General features: G+C 49.0%; 1 protein-coding gene across 2 annotated transcripts in view; it reads left to right on the forward strand.

Annotated features, from left to right (window-relative positions):
• The first annotated feature begins 263 nt into the window (after positions 1 to 263).
• PTK7 (protein tyrosine kinase 7 (inactive)) overlaps positions 264 to 22,240 on the forward strand; it is a 58,407-nt gene continuing 36,430 nt past the window's right edge. For both annotated transcript variants that reach the window (XM_070584647.1, XM_070584648.1), the window contains exon 1: positions 264 to 552. In XM_070584647.1, coding sequence (XP_070440748.1) covers positions 474 to 552 — 79 coding nt within the window. In that variant the 5' untranslated portion in view covers positions 264 to 473. The remainder of the gene's footprint in view (positions 553 to 22,240) is intronic.

Below are 22,240 nucleotides of genomic sequence, written 5' to 3' on the forward strand. Positions count from 1 at the left end.
GACTGTCCTCCCTAGGGACCAAGGAATCATAAAAGTCACTTTGGTTCCCCTGAGTCCCTGCAGTCTAGGCGGCAGGCACAGTCTGCGCTCCCCAGCCTCGCTCAGGTCCCCATACATCCCGGGGCTTCGCTCCCTCGGTCCCTCATCCATCTCCAGACGCCACCCCCAACCACGAGCTCCTCCCCGCCACGGCGGGGAGGGGGCGTCGGAGGGGCGGGGCTTGGCGGCGGCCGGCGGGGAGGGGGCGTCGCGGGGCGGGGCTTGGGGCGGCGGCGGCGGCGGCGGCGGCGGCGGCGGCGGCGCGCGAGCACTAGGAGGTGCGGGCGCGCGCGGCTCCGGCTCGGGACGCCTCGGGCTCGGGCTCCGGCGGCGGCGGCTGCAGCGGACCCCGCGCTCCAGTGCGCTCGGCCTCCTGGGCCCGCCGCGGAGCGCAGTCGGCGCGCCAGCCCGCTCCTTCCCCCGAGCCCGCAGCGATGGGAGCTGCGCGGGGAGCCCCAAGCCGCCCCCGCCGGCTGCCTCTGCTCAGCGTCCTGCTGCTGCAGCTGCTGGGTGGTGAGTCCCAGCGCGCTGGGGTAACCGGGCTCGGGAAGCGCGGGAGCCCCGCGGGCAGGAGGGGCGCCGGGGAGGTGGTGGGGGTGGCTGGAGCGAGGAAGACACCCTGGAGTGCTGGAGAGGCTCGCTGGGGGTGCGCGGTCCCGGCGCCTGGGCGGTGGCGAAGCCCCCGCGGACTCGGTTGGGGCCCCTCTCCCACCCGCGCCCACGAGGACGCGTTTCCAGCGTCCAGAGTTTTCCCGGCCTGCGCGGAGAGTTTGCTCGGGAACTGCCGGGAGTTGCGGGCTCCCGGGCCCTGGTAGGGAGTTTCTTTTCGGGAGAGGAACGACTGCCCCCCACTTAGGAGGCTGCAGTGAGGTGGCTGGAGGCGGGGGGCACGGTGTCCCCCATCAGGCTCAGCCTAGGTGAGGGAGGCCGGCCTGGGGCCGGATTCGGGACCGACCTGCGGCGCGCAGGGCGCGGAGCTTTGTTACCTACGCCGGCCGACGCTCCCGGCTTCCCTCCTTCAAGTTCCTGGGCCAAGCGGGCACCCCTGATGGCCCTGCTGGGGAGGGCGGAGGAAGGGAAGAATTAGGGGTCACCTCATCTCCTCCTGCTCCTGGGCCCGAGCCCTGAGCCCACTCCCAGCCAGGGTCGAATCCAGGGAGCGGAGAGTCCCAGGCTGTCGCGGTGACTAACGTGTGAAGGCCGCTGCCAAAATCGGGCATGGCCGGCCTGCAAAGGTGCGGACCGGGTTTGTTCTGCCCCTTCCTGGATTTCCATCCTATCTCTCCTCGCCGGCGAAAGGAAATCTCTCATTCTACGGGTAGAAAGAGAAAAAGAGTTCATTCTGTCTTTTCTTGGAGGGTCTCAGCATTTTGATGAGGGTGTGGCCCGCATCCCCAGGGCGGACAGGACCTGAGCCCCACTCCCCCCCTCCCCCCACCTCGCCACATTATTTCTAGGCTTGGTCACACCTGAGAGTTACTACTGAGGTGTTGAAGTGCTTTACAGGAAAGCAGCAAGCTACCCGCACACCCCACACAGCCTGGACTGGAAATGTGCTCCCTGTCCCCCAAAACACAAAATCTTTGGTGATGATCCTGGCCGCACACCTCTCTGGGGGACCTTTGCCCAGGGGACCTGGTTCTAGCTTATCACTTTCCCACTTCTTTGAAGAGTGGCCGTGGCGGTGGTGGTGGTGGTGGTGGGGGCTGGGTAGGGAATTGCCCTTTCTGACATTGCCCTGGCCTGCCAGCTGTTTGAGGGGTTTTGGTGCTGATGGAATCAACGTCTCCCCCACCCCTAGTTGTAAATGGAGAGGTAATTGTAACCCAGGACGCAGAGGTAAGAACAAGGTCCGGGAATGTGTAGGAGGTGTTTCTGGAGCTGCCCTGTGTTCCTTGTGATGTGCGGGGTGGTTATTGCTCATGGCAGAACCCACATCTGCTCCCAGAGGAAGTATGGAAGTTTTTTGTGCAGCCGGGATCGGGGGCCCAGCCATATGGGTGAGCAGCCTCAGCTCACAGGCTTCCTAGGTTGGCCGGCTGTTTGGGTTTTGGTGTGCCAGTCGCCCGATATGGCTGCCTTCCTTGCTGATGTTTGGAGTTCTGGAGTCTAGGGAAGATTCTGGTGGAGACAGGGCTCTTGTTCAACAAATGCTAAATTCCTAAATTCCTTCCGTGAGAAGACGACTCTGATGTTAATCGATGTTAATCCGGTGACGGGTGTTTAGTGGAGGGGGAGTCGTGTGGGGGGAAGTTAGGGCAGGCTAAGGGCTTGGGACTGGAGGTCTGGAATCTCCTCTGGGGGTGGGGAGATGTCTTGTGCTCAACAAAGGAACATTTTAATGAGAACCTTAAATCAGTTCCACCAAATGTGCCTTGGTGTGGAACCTGTCCATGCGCTGTAAACACTTCCAGTGGAGGCCCTGCTGTCTTCCGGGGAAGTCGGGGGACTGAGCCCACCCCCGACGGCGTGACTTCAGAGGGCAATGATTTTTTAATAGATTAGAGTAGATTTTTTTTCATGTCATTGTTTAACTGTGTAATTAACTGGAATTGTAGTGAGACTCCACCGTTAGTAAAGCTGGAATAAGGGACCTACACTGGCTAGGTTTGTGGATTAGACCATTTTGAAGTTTGGGTAATTATGCTGTAAATGGCTGAGTAACTTTCCAAACTTTGAGATCCCCGTTGTGATAAACACGGTGGTGTAGGAGAGGGCTCGATGTTTGAAACCTGGGATTCTTAGCCCAAACCTCTTGAACGGTTGGTTGTGGTCACTATCCATCCCCGATTCTGGGTTCTTTCCTCCAGGCTCTTGTTTCTTTGGGGAAATTGAGTTGTCACATTCTGAGATAGGCTGTCCTGCAGCTTCCTCAAGGCTCTGCAGCCTGTAATTCAGGCCTAGGAGTTGCTGTTATCAGTGATGGGCTTTCTCAGATGTTGGGAAGTATGTTGGGAGGGCAGGATAATCTCTGCACATCACTTGCCAAAGGATCAAGTCAAACTCCCGGTGTTCGGAGCAGGGTTGAGTGGTGGAGAGAGCTCAGGCTGTGGGGATGAAGTATTTGGCACAACAGCAGCTCAGACTCTTTGATAGGCCCCGTGGCCCTGGGCAAATTTCTTGACCTCACAGTTTGCCTCCTCTATAAAGGGACTGACTTCCTGGAGTTGTGCTGAGGCTTAAACGTAATGAAGTATATGAAGGGCCTCTTTCTTGTTCCTCCCTCTCCTGTGGTGTGCTTCCAGCTTTCCAGTCATCCCCAACAATAAACATTTTCCACCTCCTGGAACCCTCCGTTCCAGCCCAGCTAGTCTCTTTCCCGTATCCTAAGACAAACATGGTTTCTGAGACCTTTCTTTCCTCTCTGGCCAGTCCCTTGGCTTGTATTGCCTCCCTCATCTCTCTTTTGCCCAGCCCCACTCCACTTCCTCCCTGAAGCTGTCCTCTCTCTTTTGCTAGAAAGTGGATGCCTGTAGAACTTCTGGACTCTTAAGACACCTTCCATATTTTTGCCCGAAGTTGGGTTTTGACTTAGCGAAGGGCTCCCTCTGTAGAATTCATTACAGTATCTTATTTATAACAAGTTCCTATCTAGGTCTATTAAAAAGGTGAATGAAGCTTTTGGGTACAGGGCCGAGTAACCAAGGGCAAAGGAAAACAGCCCCTTTGCCTCTTAGGCATTAGGGGTCTTTTGTGTCCTTTTCAGCTTCTCTGGGTTCAGGTTCCCAGTTGTTCCTCCTTGTGCCCGCTCTCCCGTGACCCGATCAAGGGACCAGACGTTCCTTCCCTGTTTCTGGGCTGTCTCTCCTTGTGTTTTTGGAGTCTTGATGCGGCATGGCATCTGGCTTTCTCCAAGAGTTCTGGGCATCTGCAGCCACCTCTACCCGTGAAGCTGACCTGCCTCAAAAGGCCACAGCTTAAAAACCGTGAACTGTGCAGGGGCCTAGATTACCTACAACTTTGCTGCTCAAAATAAGGTCCAAAGACAAGTGGCATCAGCGTTCCCTGGGGGCATGGGTGAGAATCTGCATTTTAACAAGCTCCCCAGGTGACTGCACCCAAAGTTCCAGAAGTCCTGCTCTGGGCATCCCTCCTTCTACAGAAACTCAAGGTGCAGAGCTTGCCCGTTGGAGCAGTACAAATTAGGGGCCCTAGATGGTGCGCAGAATTTGAAGACTTACCGTGAATAACTTTTAGTTCATGTGCACACTCTTCAGTGTGATGTGTGCACTTAAAAATTACCCCACTTTGGGGTGAATTTGAATTAGATTTTGTCAGGAAACTTATCCCTTAAATGTGTGACTGGAGAAGGTTCGCAACATTAAGTGTGATGTTCATTTCCTCTTGAAGCCTCAGCTTTTGCTCGAGAAGCACGTGTCTCATTTTGTAATGAAAGCTAATGGAGAAATTGGATTTGTTAGGCAGAGGTTTGGTCAACAGACGACTTTTCAGGAGTCCGTGTGGTTCACAGAGGGAGGAGATGTCTCCGTGGGGCTTCAGTGGTCGTAGCTTTGTTAAGTCTTTGGAGCATTTCAGATTTTGGAGTGAGGGGGTTTGTGTGAGTTTGTGTTTAAGCCAGTGCAGCTTCTGTGAGACTCATCTGGGATGGAGGTTGGCCAGTTCGGACTCTAACATTTGAGCCAAGAGCAGATTGGGCCCAGGGAGTCCGTCTTTGGTGCTTTTGTGATGGAAGAAAGGGTCATTAAGCAGGGTTGGGTATCTTTGGCCTCCCTCGGCCTCTCTCTGCTCTCCCCAACCTCAGTGGTGTGCCTCTCTGCTGCTGTGCCCCTGGCACTACCCCCTGGCAGAGCCACATGGTGGGGTTACAGGCTCAGCCACAGCTGCTGGCACTGATTCTTGCCCTCAGGCTACTGGCCTCCTTCTCTCCTCGCATCCTGCTCTGGCCCCCCATCCGCCTGGTCCCTTTCCCCAAGAGTATGAAGTTCTGCCGGGGTGGCGAGGTGCTGGGTTAGCGTCCTGTCTTGGGGTTCTCTGAGTTCACTGTGGAGTGCCCGTTGGCCCTGCCGAGACCCCTGATGCTTTGGTATTAGGGGCTGCCGCAGCTAATCTGCGGTTTGAGGAAGCCCTCTGTACTGTGTCACTTTTTCCATCCTCTTTTCTTCTCGGAGTTTAGGCCATTTCCCTCTCAGTAATGCTACCCAAGCAGCAGTGGGACAGGGAGGGAGCTGTGTTGGCAGGGCTGACATACGCAGGCGCCTTTTCCCTCTTGCAGCTTGGTTTGGGTCACCAAGCTCTCGAGTGTCTGTGCACATTCACACTGAGTGAATGAGTGCACAGGTGAGTGGGACACAGTCAACCAGGCGTCCTAGATCCCGAGTTCCTGCTAGAAGCTTAGATGTTGATGAGCAGGCTGTGCACTTGCTGGTTGATGTGTGGATGTAACTTTGGAAAATTGGGGTCGTGGGGTAGGGATTGTGAGTCACGCGTTAAGAAGATGTAGATTTGTGTTGCTCAAAAATGTCTGGAGATCGGAGAATATAGTGGGAGGGTGGGCAACCAAAGGTACTGGTTAAAATTTGAGCTGCCTGGGCCTTACTGCAGACCTGCCCATCAGAGTCATTGTGGGAGGAGGCAGAAGGTTTATTTTATGTTCTTATTTGTTAGATTATATTGTATTTTTTTTTTTTTTAGGAAGATTAGCCCTGAGCTAGCTACTGCCAATCCTCCTCTTTTTGCTGAGGAAGACTGGCCCTGAGCTAACATCCATGCCCATCTTCCTCTGTTTTATACGTGGGACGCCTACCACAGCATGGCTTTTGCCAAGTGGTGCCATGTCCACACCCGGGATCTGAACCAGTGAACCCCGGGCCGCCGAGAAGTGGAATGTGTGAACTTAACCGCTGTGCCACCGAGCCGGCCCCTATATTGTATTTTTTGAGTGGCCAGTTCAGTTGTGTAGTTCAAATCTCAAAAGGAAACTGCACGGGCTGGCCTGGTGGCCGAGTGGTTAAGTTCGTGTGCTGTGCTTCGGCGGCCCATGGTTTGCTGGTTCCAGTCCTGGGGCAGACCTACATACTGCTTATGAAGCCATGTTGTGGCAGGTGTCCCATGTATGAAATAGAGGCAGATGGGCACAGACGTTAGCTCAGGGCCGCTCTTCCTCAGCAAAAAGAAGAGGATTTGCAGCGGATGTTAGCTCAGGGCTGATCTTCCTCAACAAAAAACAACGTCCCCCCCCCAAATCCAAAAATGGACGAAAAAAGGAAACTGCATTTTAAAAGAGCTTCCCAGGAGACTCCTACCTACACTCAAGTTTCAGAACCACTGGGTAGCCATAAGGAGAATTTTGCAGTCTGATGTGGAGATGTGGTGATGAGAAAGAGGTTGGTATTACTATCGAGGGGCTTAGGATGGGATCATTTCAAAGTGTTTGCGTGTCTTCTATGGGTGAAGCTGTCTCAGGTGGGGCAGGAGGAAGGAAGGAGACAAGATGGGAGATGTGAATCAGATAAAGTATAATAAAAGACACCACATGGTAAAGTGCTAAATAGATAGAAGAACATTCCAGAATGTATAGGAAGGTAAGTCCATGACACAGGAACAAATGGGGCGTGGGAGGGCTTCAGACAGGAGAGAGGATTGACATTGCTGGTATATGTAGGCTGCTGTGATGGATCAGAATGATGTAAAGGCATTGGACCGAGAGTCTGAAAACTTGGGTGGTTTTTCTCTAATATCACACACATCACTGCGTGATGAGAGAAGTGACGTCTATGGTGCTGTGACACCTGTTTTTCTGTCTTTGGTCCCGGCTTAATTGCTGCCTAGCCACATGACCCTGAGCTGGTTAATTAACCTTTCCCAGCCTCGATTTCCTCATCTGCAAAATGCAAATAATGCTGATCCATCCCTTGCCTGCTTCTGGGAAGGAGTTATGGTGTAGAGCTTCCGGCTGTGAAGATGGTTGACCCAGGGGAGCAGCCCCTCTGGCCAGCCCTGCTATCTCTTCCCAGAGACTGTCCTGACCTTTTGTCTCCCTTTAAGGTGTCAGCCTTTCTTTCCAGTCCTCAGTCTCCAGAATGGTTTGCAAGGGCTCAACAAAGTCCGTCTTGACTGGCAGCTTTAGAAATGATTTCCTCATTCTAAAGCACAGGTTTTCTAAATGCATCTCAGTATTCCACAGCAGCTCAGAAATGTGGGCACAGCCACTTTGCATTTCCTGGTGGGGATTCTTACTCTCTATCCCAGTAGCACACTCTCCCCAGGGTGGTTAGGGCTCGTTCAGGGCCACGGTTTCCCCTGGCCTGCTGAGGTTCTTCCAGGGAGCGAGTAGTAAACTGTGCTTCCTGCAGCCAAGGCAGACTTTTATAATACCCAAGGGAGGGGCTTCTGTCGTCACAGGATGGCTATGGGGGTTTCCGCAGTCAGCCACTGTGTAGCTTGTGGGAACTTCTGTCAGTGCCACGGGGAGGTTCCCGAGGTGCTGTGTGGTCTCCCTATGGGTGGTTAAGGTGGCCAGAGTGGGCACCACCATGCACTGCCTCTCCCCCAGGAGACACACTGGCTCTCTTTGATCCCCTGCTCACGGTGGGCAGTGGGGCAATGAGGAGAATGCTTGTCTGCTTTTGGGACTGCTGAGGTGTCCAGCAGCTAGCACATACAGTGCCTTTGTGCGAATTAGAAATGAGCGCCCTTCCTTTGAGTGAATGCAACCCTGCCCCAGGACACGGCGCTTTGGCTGTGGAGCACAGGCGGTATTTCAGTATTAACACCTTGGCTGGGCATCTCGTAGTGCACAACCTGTACAGTCATACGTGGCTGTCCCATTGGAGTGAGGGCCTTAAAACACATGGCTCTGTGCTTCTCAGCTGACGTGCCAGGGTGATTTTGGTGACCTCTATTCTAATAATATGTTTCAGGTGATCCCTTTTCACTACTGTTCTGCCTCCTGTGGTGGTGGGGTGGGGCACTGCTGCTCTTAACTTGCAGTAGGAAAAGCCTGGGAGGCTGGTGCCCCAGGGCTGTACCCCCTCCTCAGTACTCGTCTGTGGCTGCTGAGGTCTTGGCTGTTTCTGGGCTCTTTTCCCTCCAGAGGATTTTGCTGCCTTGTAGATACGGGCTTCTATCCTTATGTCATAAATGATGGAGAAGGCTGACTGAGTGCTCAGGGAAGAGGGGCTGCTCAGAGTTTATTTCACATTTCCTTACGGAGCTCAGGCTTCCCCCCTCCTGTGTCCTCTCTCCCTGGGCACATTGGGCCTCCCATGGCCCCAGGTAAAATGTGTGGGCATCTGATTTAGAGGCAGTCCTGCTGGAGAAGTGGTGTCACTTAGTCACAAAGATGGGTCCTTGTTCTTGATGGGCTGTAGTCCTGGGTCCCCTGGAGGTTTATGTTCCTCTTAGCCTGAAGAGGCATGGGAGGAACACTGGGCTCAGAGTTGGGAGACGTGGACCCTGCTCTCATATTTGCCCCAGATCATGCATGTGATGTTTGGCAAGTCCCACTTGCCTGTTGGGCCTCAATTTGAGGATAGAAGACCTCAGAAGACCTTTACTGTGGTGACTTTTGAGGCTGACCCAGTATTGCCATACACAGTCTCCAGCTGTGTTTCCGTCTCACCTTACAGCCTCTCCTCCTCGCCGTTGGTTTGAGGGAGAGGACTTGAATCTAAGGGCTGCATTTTATTCTAGAGTCTCTAGTGCGAGGGCACAGCTGCATGTACACTCCACTGACTGGTGATGTGGCTATTAGGGTGTAATTCCCTGGGTGCCAAGGGGAATGGAAAGGTCTGAGTAGATTTTGGAGAGGTTTGGGAGGGAGTTCTTATAAGGAAAAAAAGTTTTTATCTGAGTAAGAAGAGAAGGCAGAAATATTTACCTGGTTGGTCCTCAGGCATTTGAGGGACTAGTGCCTGGGTGGGGAGGACCTTTTCTTCTGCACAGAAGGGAGGACAACTGAAGGAAGGCTGAAAGTTGGGAAGAAGTGACCGACAAGTGCACCCAGCTTTGCAGTTGACAGAGTGCTTCACTCACGCTAACGTTTGATCCTATCAACAAGGCTCAGGGGTAGGCAGGATGAGGGTGGTATTTTTTTTTTTTTTTTTTTGGAGGAGAAGAGGTGGGAGGCATTTGACAGGTAAAGAAACTGAGGCACAAAGTATGATCCACTTAGGACTGCAGAGCTGGTAAGGAGCAGAGCTGATTCCGTGCTCTCGGATGACCTTCTGTGTTTGTCATCACTAGAAGCTATGAAATGTGCACCCACATCCGTTGGAGCAGGCTGAACATCGGGGAGTGGATTTTGCAGACAAGATAACTCTCTGGATGGGTTTAGGAGCAGTCCTGCTAGAGTCAGAGGGTGGAATAACCTTTGCTCTTTCTACATAAGGAGTATATCAATAACTTAACCATGGAGAGGTCTTTTGGGCCACAGCATTCAAGATCGCCAATTCCCCCACCCCACCCCCCCACCCGTTTTTTCTGTTACAAAACAGCAAGGTTAGGGTTTTCAGTGGCCCATTCAGAGGTTTGTGTACATCTTAGTTTTTAGAGTTATGGACAGACTATATGTAGTCTAGAAGTCCAGAACACTGTGCCTGAATCCCCAAGATTTGAGCTTTTCTTATGAACCCAGAAGTTCTTAGTCTCTTCCGCCTGGTGCTTCTGGAAGGTCAGGGGCAGTTACAGGCCCCGGCTTGCAGGTGTGCTGCCACATTCCAGCTGGGTTAGGCTGTGGTGGAGGCCACATAGGTGCTAAGAGTCATCCCTGCTGTGGTGACTAGTTTGCTGCCTATAACTGCTTTCGTGTAGATAGATGTGCCCACGCTTGGTGGTTCAGGTGCTGGCACATAGTAGGGGCACAGTGGATGTAGGTTTCCCTTCCATTTCAGACTTGGGAGGTGAGTCTTTTAGTTCTCAAGGGTTTGCAGAAGTTGTTGGACTGAACATTCTGGGAGGTGTAAGTTTTTTGGTGCCAGGTCTGTCTCCCTGGGGCCAAGCAGTTGACTGCCTTTGGCAGTCCTGCTGAATTCGTTCTTCTGCTTCTCAAGTCCTCAGGTTCCCACGCTGGAACCTGTGTTCTGTCATGGAAGGGTGCAAAGTGACACTTGGGTATTCTGATTCCGTCGTGGCTCATCTATGACAAAACTCAAAGCGGAGCTGTTTCCTGGCTGGGAGAAAAGAAGGAAGGATCCTTTAGGCCTGCAGGTCCTTAGAGAGGTGAGGATGGCATTTCAGATCTCAAGTTCATTTCCAGCCTCTTGAAAAACAAAACAAATCACAAACAAAGAAAACAGTTGTCTTGCAGCCTTAGGGGGGAAGAAAAAGGAAATGCTGTGGGTCATGTAGCTCCAGCTACAAAGAGCGAATCATTTTATCTGTTTGGTTAATTTAGCAGATTAAGCAATTGTTAAACTGACCAGTTTAGAAAATGCCCAACTTGCTGGCAGCTTTGTGGCCTGTGATCCGGGCTCCTCCTCCACCCCAGGGGTCCGGGTCTCCTGCTGGAGGAGCTTCTAGGGGAGGGGGGGCGCTGGGCTCTGGAACAGCCTTAGGGGCCTGGAGGAGGATCTCTGTCTTCTCTTTACTGCTCCCTACCCCCTTACCGAAGACTCCTTCTTAAAACAAAAGGCTTTTATTTAGTAAACACCGGCACCCAGGCTTGATGGAGTGTCCTGAGCTGCTTGGTGTGCTGGGGGCTGGGGTGGGGAATTTGCCCCTTTCCTTCTGGGTAAGAGGCTGGGGTGCTTCTCTGGCCTCTTGTGCCTTCCTCACTCTACCTTTGTTTTGAGGGCCTTTTCAAGATGGTCTGAGAGGTCCTGCCGAGCTGGCCTGCTCTGTCTCTGGCAGCAATTTTAGGCGAGTCTCTACTTGAGCCTCCCTGTGAGACTGACTTTCCCAGGCCCCCCAGAGCTGCCGCCGGCGACCCAGACAGCGGGCAGGAGAGCCTGGGCTGGCCTGGGCTTGGGTGGCACCTCTCTCGGTCCCCTTCCCACCCGGCCCAGATCAAAGGAGCCTCCTCAGGGAACAGGGAAATACCTCTCCCAAAAGCCCCCACCAGTGAGTAAACAACCAGGGCCTCTTGCAGCTTTTGAAGCGCGGTGCTTCAGGCCCCGAGGAATGCAGAACATTTCATTTTAGGAGTGGACTTAGGTTTCCACTGCTTTCGGTATTTGCAAATTTGAAACAAATGCCCTCATTTAGCAGCAGGCAGGCTGGGCAGTAAACGGGGGCTGTTTAAGGGCGTTTATGGCAGTCACAGGTATTTGTGGGAAGAGGGACCCCAGCAGGTTTGGGAAAGGACAGAGGGTTTATGGTTAGGTGGGTTGTACAAAGACCCCAGCCAGGTCTCCGTTGGAGGGTTGTTGTTAGGTGGGCTTTGTCCTAAAAAGTGTTGCTGCCTCCTGCCCCCCCGGAAGTATCTCCTTCTGGCAGACAAAGGGGTTTGGGATGGTGTTTATCCCCCGGGGCTGATGCTAAGGGCCTTGTCCCTCTCGCTTGGCTGCCAAAGTATCAGATTTCCAATGAACCCTTCCTTCTCCCACTCCCAGGGCTTGAAAGGCTCGTTAAATGTGCTTTATATATAACGAGTTGGCTGGGAGGTTCCCCCCTCTCTTGTAGCCAGTTCTGTGAGGAAGGAGCTAGGGAAACCTGTTTTCCTTTGGTTGTTGTTTCTGGAAGTAGGAGCTGTGAAGGTGCAATTTGTAAAAAGACCTTGATTTTAGGAATCAGCCAAGCAAGTGTTATTTGCCTTTGATGGGGCAGCTTAACCAGGGATGGTCTGCCCCTCTTCTCCCCTCCCGGGGAAATTCAGAAATCTGTTTAGGAACTGAGTTCTGGCTTCACAGTGTGCTCCCCATGAGACCTTAGTTCACTTCACCTCTCTAAGCCTTAGTTTCCTCTTTTGTTAAGATGCAGATAATAATAGCGATACCATTACAGTTCTTGTGAGAATTAAGGGAGATAGTACTACATTTCATGAACCCTAAGATATTTTTTTCCCCCGTGGTTTCACATCTTTGAAATTGGATTGTAACCTTATTATGTAGTATTGTGTCTTAGTTTAACTGGTACTATTTCCTGTTAGTGGAACATAAATAATGTTGCATCTTAAAATCTGTGATATCTTTGAAATTCACTGTTTGTGAAGGACTTAGTCTGTCATATAGTGAATACTCAATAAAAGATAGTTATAATGGGATGAAGGTGATTTATTTACAGGCCTGTTTTTATTTCCTATTCACCAAAAACTTTTCCTTTTAGTCTGGTCCATAAGTAACAAATGATGCTTAAGGCATAAGGCATCATGCTAGGTCATGTGTTTGGGGTGGGGTGGGGGACTTTTAAGTTGTTAGAAGGGAGGAGATGTCCAGAAGAGGAAGTAGATGTCCCTAAGAGGGCAAACAGTCTGTCATGGAAGGAAAATGCCTCTCTGATGGTAGAGTCTCCTTTTAAAAAGGCTGAACTATTTCTGGGGGAGACGGGAGACTCACTCCAGGAATGGATTGTCTGGCAGGCAAATTGAGACAGAACCAGAGGAGAGTAATTAACAAGGCAAGGACATAGAGAAGCACCAAAGAGGGGGACGCAGTAAATGCCAGGTGCTCCGAGGATGGAGACCTGAGTGGGGCAGGCAGGAGACGGTAGCGTTTTCTTCCCCTCCTGGGCAGCACAGTTGTGTGGGGTTGATCCAGGCTTTGTGGAGACAACTGGTGCTGTTCATTCTGCTTTGTGCTGCCCAAACATTTGCTGAATGGCACTTCCCCCTTCAGGACACAAGTAGCCCAAAGGCCGGGGAGTTCTACATTTGGTTGAGTTCTGGTTCATTTGATGTGGGATGACTTGGCTGTAGGGTTGGGGTTTAGATGGTATATGAAAAGAGGAAGATATATCCCTTTTGTATGTATCAGTGAATGTCGAGAGCAAAGTTTTTTTGTTTGTTTGCTTTTAAATGGATTGCTGTGTAGAATTATGTTTCAAACCTTCCAGATGTTCACTTCTGTAGGCTTAGGCACTCCACTTGATAGGGGTCTGAGATGCATTCTCTCTGTGTGGTCGCCCAGAATTTTAACCCTTGGTAGGTGTGCCGAGCTAGAAAAGGGGCTGATTAATGGACCAGCTGGGAGCCAAGAATTCAGAAGTCCCAGGGTTGGGGAGACACAGGCCCTCTGTGGAGTGGATGCCCTTTGTTACTTCCTTTGGGAACATTTTGAAGAAGAATCTTGTGGCTGATGTGCCTTGAACAATCAGGAAGAATGATATTGAGGTTAAGAAAATTCCAGTGCTCTTTTCCTGAAAGCCTTTGATATACTGGTAAGGGCATTTTTGATGATATAAAAAATTATTATTATTTTTTTTCGGTCAGGAAGATTGGCCCTGAGCTAACACCTGTTGCCAGTCTTCCTCTTTTTGCTTGAGGAAGAGTGGTCCTGAGCTAACATCTGTGCCCATCTTCCTCTATTTTGTATGTGGGTCGCTGCCACAGCATGGCTTGATGAGTGGTGTATGTCTGCGCCCCAGGGTCCAAACCCATGAACCTGGGCCGCCATAGCAGAGTGCACTGAACCTAACCTCTATGCCACCAGGCCAGCCCCTAAAAAATTATTTTTAAACAATTCTAAAAGCTCAGTGTGACTTTTCTTCTGGGGGAGCTCATCTTCCCATTTTCTGTCCTGGGAGGGTTGAAAGAGGGAGTGTTTCTTTTCAACAAATACTTTGAAGCCCTTTTTAAGTCTAAGGCACCCCAGGTGATACTTGTGGGCCCTTAGTTTTCCTTAGTTTAGCCAGTAGCCCAGTTTGGGTCTGACACCCTTCATTCCGTACATCCCTGGCCAGAGAAGTAGAGAGGACTTGGATGGACCTCCGTGGGTCTCCTGCCAGCTGTTGGCCTTGGGGGTGACAGTGGTGGCAGCTGAATTAACAGCTGCCTGTTCTGGGTCCCGCCACTGCCTTAGCCCTGGGGAGAGGTGTTGATCAGGCTGACAGAGCAGCAAATCCCCCTGAGCCCCAGGTTGGAAGTAAATTAGTTAAAAGTTGCTCTTAGACTCCTGACAAATTGCTTTCAGTTTTTGCTGCCAAAAGAGAACTCTGAAAACAGGGTGTAAATTGGGTTATTTACACTGTCTCTGTTTTTGTTGCTTCCATGAAGTTGGTGAAGGAGGGCGCCAATCCAAGTGAGTTTTCAGGATCCCCGTTGCTCAGTTCCTCAGGTACCTGGCATCAGGTGAAGGGGAGGTGGAGTGGGCGTGTCAGGGTGAAGTGTCCTTGAATACAGGAAGTGTGGTGACCGGACAGGCCTTTGAGGTGCCTGGGACCAGCCCCTTTCATTAGATCAAAGAAATACCTTTTGTTTTTCTGCTCACACTTTCCTCTGCCCTGGAGCCAAAGTCGTAGAGAGGTGGAGTTGTGAGGGCCTGCATCTGGTGGCTGGGGTGGTGGGTAGAATGGGGCAGGGGAGGGTCTTCCCTCATGCTGTGCACTTCCTGCATTCTGCTCCCACTGCCCTGGGTGTGCAGGGGTCTGCCTGGGCTAGCCTGGGCACCTTGGGTTCTGCTGGGCCGCCAGCCTGGTAGGGCCCTGCCTGAGCTGGGCTGTAAGCTGGTGAAACCAGCCACACAAAGGTGGATTTCACTCCGGGCTAAGTGTTTTGTTGCTGAATCATTTGCATTCATTAAAGGTAGTGACGGGTGAGTGATATTTAAGGCAACTGGATGGGTTTGCTGGAGGCTGCTGCCTTAGGACCTCATTAAGAATTCTTGGGGCCAGGAGAGGACGGGGGCAGCTCATTCAAAGCTTACTTAACTTCTGACTGCTTTGGGCATAAGCCAGCTACTAAAATATGAAAAATGTTTGCCCAGCAGCCCCCAGAGCTTGGCCAGACTGCCCTGGCCAAAGAAAACACACACTGCCAGTTCATTATTTAGCTGCCTCCTGTGCGCTTGCTGGTGTCTCTTCCTCCCCTGAGACCTTGGCTGAGTTGGGGGCACAGGAGGGGGGCAGGAAGGCTCCTACAGATTTTAAGGGGAAGCTTGGCCTAAAGCAAGTCTGTCTACGTTTTCCCCCTGACTCCCACCTCTCTTCCTGGGTTATTGCACCACGTCCCTACTGATGGTCTTGAGGGCGTTTCTGAGGGTTTGCCGTTTTAAGCAATGCCACCACAGTTATCCTCATACCTGTCTTTCCCCTTGTGAGTGTCTGTCTGAAAAATAAATTCCCAGAAGTGGAGCTGCTCTGTCAAAGGATATGAACATATCAAAATTGTGTACAGCATTCTGTATGTTATTTTTCTGGGGAGGAAGTCTATAGCTTGCATCAGATTTCTGAGTCACTGCTGTACAGTGGGCTTGTGAAAGTCACACGGGCTAATGCGTGAAAGCTGCTAAGCATGGTTCAAATGTGGGGCATTGCCGGGGTGACCAGAGAACTTATCATCTAGACAGGGGCGTTGTTAATAATTATGCCAAGACAACCAGCGTAAGCCAAGGTTGTTCCAGGTAACTTGGGAGTATGGTGCCCATTGCCCACCAAGGACCTTATTCCCTGGTCTCAGACCTTCTGTGTTCTCTCTTCCACACCGTGTAGCTCTGAATACCTGCTCCTTTTTATTTTCCATTCCATCAGACGTGTTCTTTTTGTTACCCCCAACTTGATGATGAGCTTGACAGGGTGGGTCGAGTTCCTGTCCTCTGTTTCCCCACAAAGCCTAACCCTGTTTCAGATGCTCAATGGGTGCTCAAGTCGTTTCTGGATTCCCAAGACCAGAATTCAAATCCTGGAAACAGTTTACCTTTTCTGAACTCCGTTTCTTAATCTGGAGGATGAAAATGATAATCGCCACCTCTTCTGGCTGTGGTGAGGGTCTCTTGAGGTAGTTTGTGCTGGGGTGTGGTCGTGTTGCCATTGTTCTCGGGATGTGAGCCTCAGGGACACTCGAATTGACATATATGGTCACTCCTCATTGACATGTTCTTGGGAGCCCTTAAGGCATTGCGAGCTGGGCTAGATTTGTGTTTTCTGCTTCTCCGTTAATTACTCTCCCCTTAATTGCTCTCTGTCTGTTCCCTCCTCTTATATCCCATTGTCCATGGCTTAGTCAGTTCTTGTCATTTTTCCCTTGGAATACTGCTTGGAAAAAGAAGTGAACTTTTGAAGGCAGCATCTTTTTTCCCCTGAACAGTATCAAGAAGACATATACTTTATGAAACTTGAGAAAAAAATCAGGTGAGAAACAACAGACTGAGATGAAAAGGAAGCTGACTGAGAAGGGTGAGGAGATAAAAAGGGGGCTGGCTGAGAAAATGAGTGAGAATAAGGAGGCAGAAATGCAATAGCAGAAGGAAGTTTCCAGTATAACCTTTAAAGGGCCGAATCAGCCCTGCAGTTAATCGAATCAACGTCACACAGTCGAGGCGCTCTCAGAATCCAGAGGAAAATGTATGGTGACGTGAACATGATGGAAAAAAAGGTGATGGGGCTGGCCTGGTGGCGCAATGGTTAAGTGCGCATGTTCCGCTTGGGTGGCCCAGGGTTCACCAATTTGGATCCTGGGTGCGGACATGGCACCGCTTGGCAAGCCATGCTGTGGTAGGAGTCCCACCTGTAAAGTAGGGGCACATGGGCACGGATGTGAGCTCAGGGCCAGTCTTCCTCAGCAAAAAGAGGAGGATTGGCAGCAGATGTTAGCTGAGGGCTAATCTTCCTTAAAAAAAAAAAGTGATAATTAGAGAAATAGATTTGAGATTTTAAAAAGTAATAAACAGAGGGTATACTAGTAGAATGAAAAAGCAAAAGTATACCTTGCAGATCTTAAGAGGTGACGGAAAAAAAACACAAAATATCTGCCACAAGGGAAGCAGTGCTGTAGTATTAAAACATGAAACAGATAAAAGCAAAGACAAATATATCAGTTATGATGATAAATTTCAGTGGCATAAGTCTTCCACTGAGTTAAGACAAAACTGAGTAAAAAAAGTTTCATGCTCTTGACACCAGACAAACCGAAAATAGTGACAGTTTATTTTATTGTTCTTTTTTTAACTTTAGGCCAATAACTTAATTTATCTCACTCATTATTTAGGGAGTAATGTAAGTTATTGATTTTCTTCTGAATACAGCTTTGAAATTAATAAATTTGAAGTGAAAAAATATAGAATTGATAAGATCCATTGCTTTAGGAAAAAAACAATAAAAGAAAGAAAGTTGTGGCAAGTGGGGTCAAGAAAATGAGAGAAAAGGTCCATAGGCAAAATAAGAAAGGAAAAGGAGACTTTAACTTCCTTCCTGGTTTCACACCATTTTCTTGAGCACGTACTAGGTACCTGGTGCATAAGGGGACGTACGTCAGAGAATGAGATGGAGCTGGGCACGCCTTATGAAAATGTATACTGATAATTACAATTGTGATAATAGCAGTGGAAAAGATTGTAAAGTATATCGTCGGCCAGCGTGTTCAATGCTATGCTAAGAAATCTATGCTCGGAAAAGATAAATTGCTGAAATTTATTCAGGAGCCATTAGAATGACTAAATAGACCAGTAACTATTAAAAACAATTGAAAGATAGTAAAAAACAAAATAAAACAAAACATATAATTCAAACTGTTGTATCACAGGGCTTTGAGGGGAAATTTCAAAGAATGTTGAGTAAATAGAGCCTTGTGATGCTTTATAGACTGTCACAGAGTCGAGGAACAGATGGACGGCCACTCCGTGCATGTCGTAAGGTTGATATAACCTTGCTCCCAAATGCTGACTGAGTGCAGAAAAAAAAAGCACACTCCTTAGAAATACTGATGTAAAAGTCTCATATAGAATAAGGTTGAGGGGCCGGCCCTGTGTCCGAGTGGTTTGTGCGCCCTGCTTTGGCGGCCCAGGGTTTCGCTGGTTTGGATCCTGGACGCGGACATGGCACCGCTCATCAAGCCATGCTGAGGTGGCGTCCCACATGCCACAACTAGGAGGACCCACAACTAAAAAAATATACAGCTATGTACTGGAGGGCTTTGGGGGAAAAAGGAAAAATAAAGTCTTAAAAAAAAAAGAATACGGTCAAATTAAATCTAATACTACTTTAAAGGATAATGTGCCATAAATAACTAAAGGATTTATTCCAAAAACGCGTGGATGTTTTAATCTTATATAACTCATCAAAATGGGAAGTCAGAGGAGGCACGCAATTATCTCAATAGATGCAATTAGATACAAATTAACATCCATTCTTGATATTTTAAAAAAAATCTCAAACCACAGCCAACATTATACTTAAAAATGAAACTATAATACTGTTCTCATTAAAATAAAGAAATCACTACATTAAAGTAACGAAGGCACTATATTTAACATTCTGGAAATTGCAGTTGAAATAATACTATAAGAAAGCAAAAGTCAAAATAAAGTTAATGTTCTTTGCAGATGGTATCAGTTTTTACATATGAAACCCAAGTATCAACTGAAAATCACCAAAATCAAGAAGGGAGTTGAGTCATTTGGCCAAATACAAAACTACACAAAACCCAGAAGGTTGGCCAATTAGAACCTTTTAGAAAATAGAATGGAAACATTTATCCCCATTCACTAAACCAATAAAAAGACATAAAATACTCAGGCATAAAGCAAAATAATGGAAACTATATGTTGCAGAAGTTGATAAATATTATCCTTCTCCCCTCTAAATCTGAAACCAGTGGAGGAAGGAAGGAAAGAGAGACACAGGAATTGGACAGATGGAGATCAGTGTATCATCTTTATTATTATTAATAAAGGCTAGTTTGAGAAACAGGGTTTCAATCTGAAGAGGATAAGCTTGTCTAATTCACCCCTGAGTTAGTGGGGGACGTGTGTATGTGTGCACACACATGCGTGTGCGTGTGCATATGTGTGTGCGTGTGTAGGCTGCCTATATAAAATGTGTCCTGTCTGCAGGGAGGTGTGTGTATGGGGGGGCAGATCCCCCCTACCCTAAATGGGTGGAGGAGGAATCAGAGCCAAACCTGCCCAATCAGACGTCACCCTCCCTGGGGCTTGTGCGAGGAGTTACTTCTCCATAAAACTTCTCTCCCTTTGCTCTCTGAACTCGGGGGCGGCTTAACCGTTGAAGGCCCTGGACGCCTTGATTGTGGGCGCTTAGGGGTGTGGCTCTTCCCTCCAGGGAAATGGCGCAGCTGTTTTTCAGCTCTTCCTGCTTCCACCTTCGCTAACCACACTGCTCCTTTGTGGATCCTTCCAGGACACCTGGAGAGCAGAGTAGATTTCCCCCAGAAGGCTCTCAGACGGATCCAAACAGGACAGTATTTAAATTAATTCCAAGGCAACTCTGTACCCAAGGGTGGATATTCACTTCCTATCTATCTCCCAGCCCAAATCATGTGCAAAAATATTTTCTTCAGAGAAGTGAAATAATAATTGAGAACTGGAACCTTCCTGGCCTTGTTTGCTGCTGTCTTCCTAGCAGTTAACAACAATGCCTGGCTCATAGTAGGCATTTGATAATTTAATGAGCATTCTCGGGGGGAAAAGGTACAACATGTAATGCAGAAAAGGCCTTATATTCCTGGCCTTATTGATTGCAAATTAATAAAAAGATAGTGAAAAAGAAACAAGGAAAAAATCGACAAGTTAAATAGAAAATGGACAGTAGGAAACTTAGCTAACCAGTGAACCCATGAAAGATGGCTTTATCTTCAGGACAAACTGAGTGTCCCAAACGAATTGCCAGTTAAAACAAAGTATTATTTTGCATCTCAAATTGACAAAGATTAGTAAGTATCAATGTTGGTAAGGAAGCATAAGTTGGCACAACCTTTTTAAAGAGCAGTTTGTCATTTATCAAAAACTTGAAATTGTATTCTTGAATTGTAAACTTGAATTGTAGAAACAGAAGAGTGCTGTTTCTAGGAAGTTGTCCTACAGAAACACTCTCATTACCAATGTACGTAGGAGCATTGTTTGTAATGGCAAAAATACTAAAACCATCTGAATGCCCATTATTAGGGTGTTGGACAAATAGATGAGAAGTCACTGATACAGTGAAATAATACACAGCGGTTGAAATGAATGAACTAGAATTGTGTGAAGACTTGAAGAGATATCTGTGGTCAGCTGTACAGCCGAAAAAGCAAGTTGCAGGTGTTGTGGGTTGAATTGTGTCCCCCAAAAGGATATGTTCAAGTCCTGTGACCGTAAGAGTCTTTGCAGATGTAATCAAGTTAAGATGGCGTTGTTAAGGTAGACACTGATCCTATATGACTGGAGGTGTCCTCACAAGAAGAGATGAAGAGGCACAGAGACATGCACAGAGGGAAGACAGCCATGTGACGTCGGAGGCAGAGGTTGGGGTGATGGGTCTACGAGCTGAAGAATGCCAAGGATTGGCAGAAGCTAGGAGAGAGGCGTGGAATAGACTCTCGCCGGAGCCTCCAGAAGGAACCAACCTTGCTGACACCTTGATTTTGCATTTCCAGCTTCCAGAACTGTGCGAGAATAAACTTTTGTTGTTTTAAGCCACCCAGTTGTGGCAATTTGTTACAGCAGCTCTAGGAAACTAATAGAACAGGTATGGCATTGTTATCCCGTAGTCGTGCCTTCTGTGAATGCGCCTGCTGCCCTTTCCATGACAAAGAGCTGCTTCAGTCCATTCTCTGCCCTCACCACCGCCTCCCCGGAAACAGGGACTCACTGTGCTGGTGACTTTTCCGTCAGAGGACAGCCCGAGCAGGGTAAATTTGTGTTTCACCTCTGTTGCCTCCCTTTCCCACACCAGTGCTGGTGGCCTCTTGTTGCGTTCCCCATCATCATCCCTTAAATTCTGAGCCTTGTGAGTCACCCGGAGTTCTCTGACATGGCTTTGTCTTTGTGCTCCTGTCTTGTTCTATTTGCCAAGCCCCATTTCTTCTTAAAACCTTGTTTCGAAGAGCCTTCTTCCAGGATTCTTCTCTGTCCCCACAGCCCTCCACTCTGAGCTAGAAGCTTGTCTCGTGTACCCATCCATCGTGTGCTGTGTGATAACGCGGTGAAGGCTGCTGATTGTGGTGGGCGTTCCCCTGGAGCCCCTGAGATTTGAATCCTGCATTTGTCGCTTACAAGCCGTGTGACTGACCTTGAGCAAGTTGCTTTACTTCTCTGTGCCTCACTTTCCTCATCTGCGTAATGGGGATCCTAGTACCTACCTTACTGGGTGGTTGAAGCATTAACAAACTAAGATGGTTTAAGTGCTTGGAACAGAGCCTGGCCTATAGTAAGCGGTCAGTAAGTGTAGCTATTATCGTAATTATATGTTTACTTGTCTGACTCCCCTACTAAACTGCAATAATTAAAGGCAGTAATTGTGTGTTTTTCTCTCTGCATCCTCAGTGTCTTGTAGAGTACTTGGCACATGGTAGGCTCTAAATAAATGTTTGTTGAATTAATAATGATAATTAACGTAATTGCCTGCCAGGATCCCATATTAGGCTTGACCGTCTGCTGGTTCCACACCATGCAGCAATAATGGGGCCCAATGTCTGGCTCAGTGAGACGACCACAGACCAGCTGGTGTTTCCTGAGCACCTGCACTGGAGGGGACGGCCGAGAGTGAGACCAGCCTTTGTCCTCAGGGAGCTTAGGATCTAGTGGGGGAAGACAGGCTGTGAGCGTGTGAAACGTTAAACACCAGTATTAGGTTTTAATAACCACTTGTGGGAGCAGTAGAAGACAGAGAATATGCGTTCACAGATACTATTGCAGTTGGTGGCACATTGTTATCTAACTTTTTCCTCATTTTCCACATTCGGTCTGGAAAGCTTCTTAAAGTTTTTAGTAACGAAACTTAGATCTAGAGGCTTCATGAGGTTCAGATTTGATTTGTTTTTCCATGTGTACTTTCCTCAGTAGACACGTAACATCTGGTTGTGTCTCTGGAATTAGCAGCCATCAGTAATCCTTGCTAGATCCATTCTTTCATTGGGGGTTGTGACATGGTGATATTCTATTTATTAGCTGGAGAATTCTATAAAGACAAACCTCCCCTCATGAACTATTTACTTACCCTGAGGCATAGCTGTGCAAGAAGGAGAAAAATGCTTGATTCTTTACCAGTTTTTAGAATAATGAGTTGGTTTTCTAGCATCCTTCAAAAGGGACCCATGGAGGGGCTGGCCCGGTGGCATAGTGCTTAAGTTCACGGGCACCACTTCGGCGGCCTGGGGTTCTCGGGCCAGATCCCGGGCGCGGACCTAGCATGCTCGTCAAGCTGGTCTGTGGCAGCATCC

This window comes from Equus przewalskii, chromosome 19 (genome assembly GCF_037783145.1).
Source record: "Equus przewalskii isolate Varuska chromosome 19, EquPr2, whole genome shotgun sequence".
NCBI classification, from domain to species: domain Eukaryota; kingdom Metazoa; phylum Chordata; class Mammalia; order Perissodactyla; family Equidae; genus Equus; species Equus przewalskii.